The 11,234-nt window shown below is 41.6% G+C and overlaps 1 protein-coding gene across 2 annotated transcripts; it reads right to left on the reverse strand.

The window, feature by feature from the left end:
• Positions 1 to 3,587: 3,587 nt before the first annotated feature.
• Positions 3,588 to 10,558, reverse strand: LOC135539853 (probable aminopeptidase NPEPL1). 2 transcript variants are annotated; one of them, XM_064966034.1, is made up of 6 exons: positions 10,112 to 10,558; positions 8,739 to 8,820; positions 5,180 to 5,322; positions 4,866 to 4,942; positions 4,584 to 4,723; positions 3,588 to 4,327 (listed from the first exon to the last, which is right to left on the reverse strand). In XM_064966034.1, exons 1-4 carry the CDS (start codon positions 10,115 to 10,117, stop codon positions 4,892 to 4,894), a joined length of 282 nt encoding a protein of 93 aa, XP_064822106.1. In that variant the 5' UTR covers positions 10,118 to 10,558; the 3' UTR covers positions 3,588 to 4,327; positions 4,584 to 4,723; positions 4,866 to 4,891. The 2 variants fall into 2 exon arrangements, 1 of the variants encoding a protein (XP_064822106.1); XR_010455669.1 differs by having other exon boundaries at positions 5,172 to 5,322; positions 8,739 to 10,558.
• Positions 10,559 to 11,234: the final 676 nt, after the last annotated feature.

Raw genomic sequence — 11,234 nt, forward strand, 5'->3', positions numbered from 1 at the left:
AAATAGTAAAGTAGATACCCCCAAAAAGACTTAAGTAGTACTTTAAAATATTTATACTTAAGAACTTTAAATATATATGGTGCGTTCCTTTGTCTAGGCATTGCTGACAGATCTTACAACACTTGGATAGGTTTTACATGTCAGCTAAACACAAGTCAATGTGCTAGGCAACCATTGGTTGATGCTTTCAACAACTGAGCAGTGGAACACGACCACAGCTTGCCTGCTATTTATAAAAGTATTCCACATTACCAGGCAAGGTTGTCAACTTTTGTATTTCATGCAGCATATAAGATTGCTTAATGTTTAATTCCAAGAAAAGCAGAAGACAAATGTCCATATCATGTGGACTAATAAAGTTATAGACCCCCTTCAGCACCCAGCTGTGCCCTGGACCACATATGTGAATTGATCGCCCCCCATCTATCTTCAGAGTTCGTACTGTTAGGTGACCTAAACTGGGACATGCTTAACACCCCAGAAGTCCTACAATCTAAGCTAGATGCCCTCAATCTCACATAAATTATCAAGGAACCTACCAGGTAGAACCCTAAATCCATAACCATGGGCACCCTCTTAGATATCATCCTGACCAACTTGCCCTCTAAATACACCTCTGCTGTCTTCAACCAGGATCTCAGCGATCACTGCCTCATTGTCTGCGTATGTAATGGGTCCGCAGTCAAATGACCACCCCTCATCACTGTCAAACGCTCCCTAAAACACTTCAGCAAGCAGGCCTTTCTAATCGACCTGGCCCGGGTATCCTGGAAGGATTTTGACCTCATCCCGTCAGTAAAGGATGCCTGGTTGCTCTTCACAAGTGCTTTCCTCACCATCTTAACTAAGCATGCCCCATTAAATTTTTTTAGAACTAAGAACAGATATAGCCCTTGGTTCACCCCAGACTTGACTTCCCTTGACCAGCACAAAAACATCCTGTGGCGTTCTGCATTAGCATCGAATATCCCCCCCCCAATATGCAACTTTCCAGGGAAGAGGAACCAATATACTCAGTCAGTTAGGAAAGCTAAGGCTGTCTTTATCAAACAGAAATGTGCATCCTTGTAGCACTAATTCCAAAAAGTTTTGGGACACTAAAGTCCTTGGAGAATAAGAGCACCTCCACCCAGCTGCCCACTGCACTGAGGATAGGAAACACTATCACCAGATAAATCTACAGTAATCGATCATTTCAATAAGCATTCTTCTTCGGCTGGCCATGCTTTCAACCTGGCTACCCCTACCCCTGCCAACATTTCAGCAACCCCCTGCAGCAACATGCCCACGCCCCCCCCCCCCCCCCCGCTTCTCCTTCACCCAAATCCAGACAGCTGATGTTCTGAAAGAGCTGCAAAATCTGGATCCCTACAAATCAACTGGGCTAGGCAATCTGGACCCTCTCTTTTTAAAACTATCAGCCGAAATTGTTGCAACCTCTATTACTAGCCTATTCAATCTCTCTTTCATATTGTCTGAGATCCCCTAAGATTGGAAAGCTGCCGCGGTCATTCCCCTCTTCAAAGGGGGAGACACTCTAGACCCAAACTGTTGTAGACCTATATCCATTCTTCCCTGCCTTTCTAAGGTCTTCGAAAGCCAAGTTAACAAACAGATCACTGACCATTTCGAATCCCACCGTACCTTCTCCACTATGCAATCTGGATTCCGAGCTGGTCATGGGTGCACCTCAGCCACGCTCAAGGTCCCAAACGATATCATAACCGCCATCGATAAAAGACAGTACTGTGCAGCTGTATTCATCGACCTGACCAAGGCTTTCGACTCTGTCAATCACCGCATTCTTTTCGGCAGACTCAATAGCCTTGGCTTCTCAAATGACTGCCTCGCCTGGTTCACCAACGACTTCTCAGATAGAGTTTAATGTGTCAAATCGGAGGGCCTGTTGTCTGGACCTCTGGCAGTCTCTATGGGGGTGCCACAGGGTTCAATTCTGGGGCCGACTCTTTTCTCTGTGTATATCAATGATGTAGCTTTTGCTGCTGGTGATTCTCTGATCCACCTCTACGCAGACGACACCATTCTGTATACATATATATATACATATATATATGTATGTATGTATATATGTATATTTCTGTATACATCTGGCTCTTCTTTCGACACTGTGCTAACAAACCTCCAAACGAGCTTCAACGCCATACAACACTCCTTCCATGGCCTCCAACTGCTTTTAAATGCTAGTAAAACTAAGTGCATGCTCTTCAACCGATTGCTGCCGGCAGCCTCCCACCCAACTAGCATCACTACTCTGGACGGTTCTGACCTAGAATATGTGGACAACTACAAATACCTAGGTGTCTGGTTAGACTGTACTCTCCTTCCAGACTCACATTAAGCATCTCCAATCTAAAAATTAAATCTAGGATCTGCTTCCTATTTCGCAACAAAGCCTCCTTCACTCATGCTGCCAACATACCCTCATAAAACTGACTATCCTACCGATCCTCAATTTCTGCAATGTCATTTACAAAATAGCCACCAACAAACTGGATATAGTCTATTACAGTGCCATCCGTTTTGTCACCAAAGCCCCATATACTACCCCCCATTGCGACCTGTATGCTCTCGTTAGCTGACCCTCGCTGCATACTCGTCACCAAACCCACTGGCTCCAGGTCATCTAGAAGTCTTTGCTAGGTAAAGCCAAGCCTTATCTCAACTCACTGGTCACCATAGCAACACCCACCCATAGCAAGCGCTCCAGCAGGTATATTTCACTGGTCATCCCCAAAGCCAACACTTCCTTTGGCCACTTTTCCTTCCAGTTCTCTGCTGCCAATGACTGGAACGAATTGCAGAAATCACTGAAGCTGGAGTCTTATATCTCCCTCTATAACTTTAAGCATCAGCTGTCAGATCACTGTACCTGTACACAGCCCATCTGTATATAGCACTCCCAACTACCTCATCCCCATATAATTACTTACCCTCTTGCACCTCAGTATCTCTACTTGCACATCATTAATGCTAAAATTGTAATTATTTCACCTCTATGGCCTATTTATTGCCTACCTCCCTACTCTTCTACATTTGCACACAGTGTATAGATATTTCTATTTTTTTCCCCCTATTGTGCTATTTACTGTACGTTTGTTAATGTGCAACTCTGCAGAGTTGTTTTTGTCACTCTGCTTTGCTTTATCTTGGCCAGGTCGCAGTTGTAAATGAGAACTTCAACAGCTTGATAAACTTTATGCAAAGCAGACTGACTGGTTTTCTGATCCACACCCAAACTTTTTTTTAAAGGTATCTGTGACCAACAGATGCATTTCTGTATTCCCAGTCATGTGATATCCATAGATGAAGGCCTAATGAATTTATTTCAATTGACCGATGTCCTTACATGAACTGTAACTCAGTAAAATCTTAGAAATTGTTGCATGTTTCATTTATATTCCATATAGATTTGAACCTTTTCTGGGCAGCAACAAAAATCAGCCCCAATTTTGTGCTGATCAGACCTCAGTGACAAATGTTTCACTTGCAATTAGCTACTTCACTAGCTAGCACAAAAAGTCCAATATGGTGCATCATGTGGTGTTTTCAGAATGAGCCGAATCAGCACATCATGAGGGTTACCACAGGATGTGGTGTCGTCATCACCAGCACGAGGTGTGTTTTGAGTTAGAAAATTACTGTTCTAAGGAAAATCTCTTTTTGTAGGCCTAACAATTTTGTGTGATTAACACCATCCACTTGTGTGAGACACCCTTGATAAGTTGTTTTGAGTTCCTCAGAGAATTTGGGGAGTTTGTCTTGGGCTAAAGATAAATGTCAGTGAGTGCAAAGATCAATGGAAAGTAAAACGTTTTCATTACTTTATTATGTCTGTCACAAGCCCTGTTAACCTTTGCTATGATTGAAGTGCAGTGAATGTAAAACAGTCCCAACTGGCTTTTATGAGTGTTTCAACAATGTACATGTGATGACTTGACTTTCTTGGGCTAACATTTATTACCAAACCATCACTTCCGAACATTTTTTGGACTAAGTCTTATAGAAATACAAATACATCAAATATTAGAGGCCTAAATCTATTATATAATTGCAAAATGATATCCCTCTTGCTGCAAAATGACAATAAGTGATTAAAGAAGTGTGGGGCATCAAAGTAATGTAGGCGAGTGTTGTTGCCAAAGCTGCACTGTTGTGGCTCTAGAGGCCACCCGTCACACACCTGTGCCCCTGTCAGAGTGGCCATATCCAGGATGATGTCAGCAAAGAGGTCCTTGCTGGCATACACCACACCATCAAAGAGCACTAGCCTGCCTTCAGCATCAGTGTTGTTGATCTCCACTGTCCTCTGTGAGAAAGTTAGCAAAACAAGAGGGGGAAAAAAATGTATTTCAGGCCATAAATTCCTCAATCAGAAAGGCAGCAAAAAGAACAATAGGCAATTGAAACCATAAATTAACCAAACAACAAACTAAATGTAAGCCAATAATGAATCCTTGCTCAAATGCCAGCTAATTGTTTCTTTCCCACACAAAAGCCCATCAGAAGGAAAAACTCTACTTACCTCCATCAGGTTGCCATCATATTAGCCCGGTTCCCATTACCTTGCCTAACTGGTTTCCATGCTCCCCCAATGGCTACTCTTTCCAGAGTAGAGCGTGTGGATGTCATCTGGCCGTGTGACAGTGGGTCCCACTGCATTCTCCACCAGGCAGAATACGGCATGGAGATTGTCCTTGAAGCCCTGAAATAAAGACACATTTCAACAGCTCTAACCAAACTTTCAGTACATGTTCCAATAGGGTGTCTCCTAACAGGACCTTATGTTTCAAATAAGAACTTGACTTGAAAGAGTAAGCAGGGGTAGTAGGTACAGTAGGCCTCACCTGATTGACAGTAGCTTTGAAAGCTCCTAAAATGGCTGCTGCCTCACAACAGTCTCTTTCATCCCAGGCATGTTGGTCTTGATGCAAAAGAAAAGTACATTCAACCTTTACAACATTGTAATTTAATACTTATTTGGCTGGAAACTCCCTAACATCCATTGAATTGGACAAAATAATCACATTAATGACCCGTTCCAAATGGCACTCTAATTCCCTTTACCCATAGGGCTCTGTTCAAAAGTAGTGCACTACAGGGAATATGGTGCTATTTGGGATGCAAACCCAACTGACCAGCAATAAGCATACCTTTATACCTTTCCCTTGATGCGGAGACCTCCAGTGTCATACACGATACCCTTGCCCACCCATGCAATAGTCTGGGTGGCACCATCTGGTTTGTGACTCAGGACTGCGAGGGCAGGAGGGTTCACCACTGCCTTGCCCACTCCATAGATCTCTGAAGGCCCAAACAATCCAAAGTAATCGAGTTGATTATCACAGAAACTAATATTGTGTTATCAGTCAAAGAACCATGATGAGTGTATGTGTATCATGACAACTCATAAACCAGAATACACACTTTTTTCCAATGTGGAAAAACACATTTAATTTGACATTCCTTTTTGCCAAAATCTCTTGGGTCCCATTAAATCAGCTTGTTTTGTTGAGAAAGTAACAAAGCTGAATAGAAACGTTGTATATTCAAAGACAAAACGGAGAGGAGAACCACCAAACAAATTTCTAATTTGCTCTACTTTTGCATATTAATTTTTTTATACGGAATGTTATCAGATCTTCAACCCAAACCTATATTAGATAAAGGGAACCTGAGTGAACAAATAACACAACAATTACATACTTAATTTAATAAATTAAATTATGCAACACACAATGCCCCTGTGTGAAAAAGAAATTGCCCCCTTACACTAAATAACTAGTTGTACCACCTTTAGCTGCAATGACTCCAACCAAACACTTCCCGTAGTTGTTGATCAGTCTCTCACGTCGCTGTGGAAGAATTTTGGTCCACTCTTACATGCAGAATTGCTTTAACTCAGTGGCATTTGTGGATTTTCAAGCATGAATTGCTCGTTCCAAGTCCTGCCACAACGTCTCAAAAATCGCTGCAGCTGTACATAGTCCATCGGTAAATAGCCCACCCAATTTACCTACCTCATCCCCATACTGTTTTTATTTATTTACTTTTCTGCTCTTTTGCACACCAGTATCTCTACCTGCACATGACCATCTGATCATTTATCACTCCAGTGTTAATCTGCTAAATTGTAATTATTAGCCTACCTCCTCATGCTTTTTGCACACAATGTATATAGACTCCTTTTTTTCTACTGTGTTATTGACTTGTTTATTGTTTACTTCATGTGTAACTCTGTGTTGTCTGTTCACACTGCTATGCTTTATCTTGGCCAGGTCGCAGTTGTAAATGAGAACTTGTTCTCAACTAGCCTACCTGGTTAAATAAAGGTAAAAAAAAAAAAAATTGGGATAAAGTCCAAATTTGATTGATGTAGACTTGATTGTGTGTTTTGGATCATTGTCTTGCTGCATGACCCAGCTGCGCTTCAGCTCGCAGATGGATGGCCTGACATTCTCCTGTAGAATTCTCTGATACAGAGCAGAAATCACAGTTCCTTCTATGAAGGCAAGTCGCCGAGGTCCCGAGGCAGAAAATAATGCAAATAATGCAAATAATTCCACTATAATTGAGAATTTCAATAAGCATTTCTCTACGGCTGGCCATGCTTTCCACTTGGCTACCCCTACCCCGGTCAACTGCCCGGCACCCTCCACAGCAACCCGCCAAAGCCCCCACCATTTCTCCTTTACCCAAATCCAGATAGCTGATGTTCGGAAAGAGCTGCAAAATCTGGACCCCGACAAATCAGCCGGGCTAGACAATCTGGACCCTCTCTTTCTAAAATTATCTGCCGAAATTGTTGCAACCCCTATTACTAGCCTGTTCAACCTCTCTTTCGTATCGTCTGAGATTCCCAAAGATTGGAAAGTTGCCGCGGTCATCCCCCTCTTCAAAGGGAGTGGCACTCTAGACCCAAACTGCTACAGACCTATATCTATCCTACCTTGTCTTTCTAAGGTCTTCGAAAGCCAAGTTAACAAACAGATTATTGACCATTTCGAATCCCACCATATCTTCTCCGCATTGCAATCTGGTTTCAGAGCTGGTCATGGATGCACCTCAGCCATGCTCATGGTTCTAAACGACATCATAACCGCCATCGATAAGAGACATTACTGTGCAGCCATATTCATCGACCTGGCCAAGGCTTTCAACTCTGTCAATCACAACATTCTTATTGGCAGACTCGACAGCCTTGGTTTTTCAAATGATTGCCCCGCCTGGTTTACCAACTACTTCTCTGATAGAGTTCAGTGTGTCAAATCGGAGGGACTGTTGTCCGGATCTCTGACAGTCTCTATCGGTGTACCACAGGGTTCAATTCTCGGGCCGACTCTCTTTTCTGTATACATCAATGATGTTGCTCTTGCTGCTAGTGATTCTCTGATCCGCCTCTACGCAGACGACACCATTCTGTATACTTCTGGCCCCTCCTTGGACACTGTGTTAACTAACCTCCAGACGAGCTTCAATGCCATACAACTCTCCTTCCGTGGCCTCCAAATGCTCTTAAACGTAAGTAAAACTAAATGCATGCTATTCAATCGATCCTGCTCGCCTGTCCAGCATCACTACTCTGGACGGCTCTGACTTAGAATACGTGGACAACTACAAATACCTGGGTATCGATCCTGCTCGACTGTCCAGCATCACTACTCTGGACGGCTCTGACTTAGAATACGTGGACAAATACAAATACCAGGGTATCAGGTTAGACTGTAAACTCGCCTTCCAGACTCACATTTAAGCATCTCCAATCAAAATTAAATCTAGAATCCGCTTCCTATATCGCAACAAAGCATCCTTCACTCATGCTGCCAAACATACCCTTCTACCGATCCTTATTTATTTAGCTCCTTTGCACCCCAGTATCTCTACCTGCACATTCATCTTCTGCCGATCTACCATTCCAGTGTTTAATTGCTATATTGTAATTACTTCGCCACCATGGCCTATTTATTTCCTTAACTTACCTCATTTGCATTCACTGTATATAGACGTTTTGTTTTCTTTTGTTCTACTGTATTATTGACTGTATGTTTTGTTTATTCTATGTGTAACTCTGTGTTGTTGTATGTGTCGAATTGCTACGCTTTATCTTGGCCAGGTCGCAGTTGCAAATGAGAACTTGTTCTCAACTAGCCTACCCGCTTAAATAAAGGTGAAATAAAATAAATAAAAAATCCCCAAACCATCACACTACCACCACGCTGACCGTTGGTATGAGGTTCTTACTGTGGAATGTAGTGTTTGGTTTTCACCAAAAATAATGGAACCCATGTCATCCAAAAAGTGATACTTTTGAATTATATTCTCATAGGAAATTCTTCCAAGAGTCTTGATGATCATCCAGGTGCTTTTTGGAAAACATGAGCCAATTTTTTGGATGACAAGGGTCCCATTATGCAAATACTTTTTAATGGCAATGTACCAAGAAAACTCCAAAAGGGAAGTGGAAGAAAGCATGTGGTCCACACGTGACCTGATACATACAGTACATATTTATGTTGTTGTTTAAACACTTCACAAGAGAACAGCCAGTTTGGAAAAGGCTTTTATAACTGGCCCACACATTAGTCTGTGTGATTGCAAGCAAAGAACCCAACAGATTGGAGTTCCAATCCATAGCTAAAATGGCTTCAAATGGAAACATAACACATAGCCAAGGCTGTGGATGCACGGCCATTATAACAAGCTTTCTCCTGATACAGTACCTCCAAATCCTTTCTGTTTCAGTTTCTCTCCACGAATTATGACAGGAGTAATGCCCAGTTCTGTCCCCACTGCCTTAATCTCCTGAAGACAAAAAGACATACCCAGTCAAATAGAGTATATTTGGTTTAAAATAAGTTGTTAGTTTGAGTTTGACTCCAAAGTCAGCTGGTTGGACCAAACATTAATTCATGTCACGAGGAGTAATAGCTAGGTTATTCGTTTCCTGGGGTCCAGGTGGTGAATATCTAAATACACCATCTGGAACATGATAGTGTTTGTTCCTCTCAGATTTTCTACAAGCCAGAATGTTGAATACAATTATTTTAACTTACTCTGCACTGTTGGTCCTTCAGTTGCTTGAAATTTGAGATACAATATCCACAGGAAAGTATTGTTTAACCAACCTTTTAAAGCATCGGTACTGAAGTTAACATTTCTATCATCTGGCACACATGTAAAACCATATAAACACCTGCAGTATACATGGTTCACGTGTGTCTGTCTTGTACACGTACCTTCGGTGATGAACAAAAGAAAAACAATTGCGGCCAGCAATTGTGAAGTCACTCAGAAAAATGAATCAAGTCAGTAAAAAGAGTTGTAAAATAATTAATTGTTCACAAATTGAACATCACTTATCTTGATTGCCACACACATAGACCTGTGTTTTGAAGTCGGTTTAATAATAATGTTACTTTCCTGTGGATAGTTTGTCAAAAATTGACCAACTGAGGGACCAGCACCACGGACAATCGGCAGAGTAAGTTTAAATAGTATTGTATTCAATATTCGTGACAAACAAGGGACATTTAGAATGTTTATATGTAAATGTGCAGAGCCTTGTCTACATAATGTGAAGACATCGCCACATTTCGTGACTAGGTTAGTCAGGGACATGCGACTTGGCACATGAACATGTTGAGAAGGTTGGAACATGCTAGCTAGCTAATACAGCAAGACTGACTTTCCCTCAGGCTGGCTTCCTCTAGTAAAATGGGGGAAAAGTTTAATATTACATTTAAAAAATTTTAAAGAATAGAGCCCAATTTCTTTTGTCAGGGATCAAGGAATTAGTCAATATGGTTGGTTGGAGAATAGAGATGGCATGTTACAAACTAACAGTGGTTTTGACCAGTGGAGGCAGGTGAGAAACATTTATGAGCATGGCCTTATTTCTATTAGGCCTACAGCAAATATTGGATGACTGTCATTCATATTCCATTCACCCAGTTCAATGTACCATCATCACGAGGTTGCTACAACCTATCCTACAAATTAAAGTTTATAACGTAGGTGTACAGGTCAAGAGACAAATTGGAGGAATAAAGGTGACAGACAGTGATACATTCAATACCACCTTGCACACTCTTACCTGCATCTAGCTTATCTGGACTGCAATAATTTCATTCCGTTTGCTTCCATTTAAGAAAAGTTTGGCAATAGAATCAGCGGAATGAATATACCCCTGATCCCCGCACACACAGTTCACTTTCATAGCAGCCATATACAGCTTAATCACTTTGCTTGTTGTATAAATTCCTTCTTGCATCTACGCACTCTCCGCCTTTTAGCTTTTCCCTTCGCTTGTGGACTTCAGTGCACAACACGAGCGGTTTGTGACCATGCTCAAAAAACTCTCCAAGCCTAACCTTCATACCATAACCGCTACACAGCCTACATCATTATCAACATATTAACGTTGTCAACAAACTAGAACTAACACGTTAGTAAACCCACAATCCAATCCATGTATGCAATCACACAGTACAGCAAGCAGTTTAGCAGTTGTCCCGGTGGCAATACATTTATAAAACCGAAAGCTTACCTTGACTAGGAAGAGTTGCAGTGTTGGATAGATAGCCAGCAAGTTAAAAAGAAAGAAAATAAGAAGAAAAAAAGCCTACTCAACATCCTGCCTCTCTGTTTGAATCATGTTGTTGAGTAGGCTAAATTAGCTAAGTAAGTGAAAAGTAAACTAAGAAAATATTTACGACATATAGCTAGCTCCATCACTCTGCTGCATCTCCTTAATTTAAAAAAGATAATGGTCTTTATGCACTGCAGTGCTAGTTGGTTGTAGCTTTTTATTTTTTATATATTTATTTACCTTTATTTAACTCGGCAAGTCAGTGAAGAACAAATTCTTATTTTCAATGACGGGCTAGGAACAGTGGGTTAACTGCCTGTTCAGGGGCAGAACGACCGATTTGTACATTGTCAGCTCAGGGATTTAAACGTGCAACCTTTCAGTTACTAGTCCAACTCTCTAACCACTAGGCTACCCTGCCGCCCCATGCTTAAGCTTTCAGTACTAGATGTATTCTCTGATCATTTGATTGGGTGGACAAGATGTTAGTTCATACTGCAAGAGCTCTGATAGGTTGGAGGGCGTCTTTCCTGAAGTGGTCATAATTACTGTGTAAGTCTATGGAAGGGGGTGAGAACCATGAGCCTCCTAGGTTTTGTATTGAAGTCAATGTACCCAGAGGACAGAA

This window comes from Oncorhynchus masou, chromosome 5 (genome assembly GCF_036934945.1).
Source record: "Oncorhynchus masou masou isolate Uvic2021 chromosome 5, UVic_Omas_1.1, whole genome shotgun sequence".
NCBI lineage: Eukaryota > Metazoa > Chordata > Actinopteri > Salmoniformes > Salmonidae > Oncorhynchus > Oncorhynchus masou.

Bases quoted from the DNA above. Each gene is read 5' to 3' on its own strand.
- LOC135539853 (XM_064966034.1), bottom strand. The intron at 5,323-8,738 runs GTACTGTATCAG...TTGGGCCTTCAG, and splicing joins GAAACAGAAAGGATTTGGAG to AGATCTATGGAGTGGGCAAG. The intron at 4,943-5,179 runs GTATAAAGGTAT...TTTTGCATCAAG, and splicing joins GTCTCCGCATCAAGGGAAAG to ACCAACATGCCTGGGATGAA.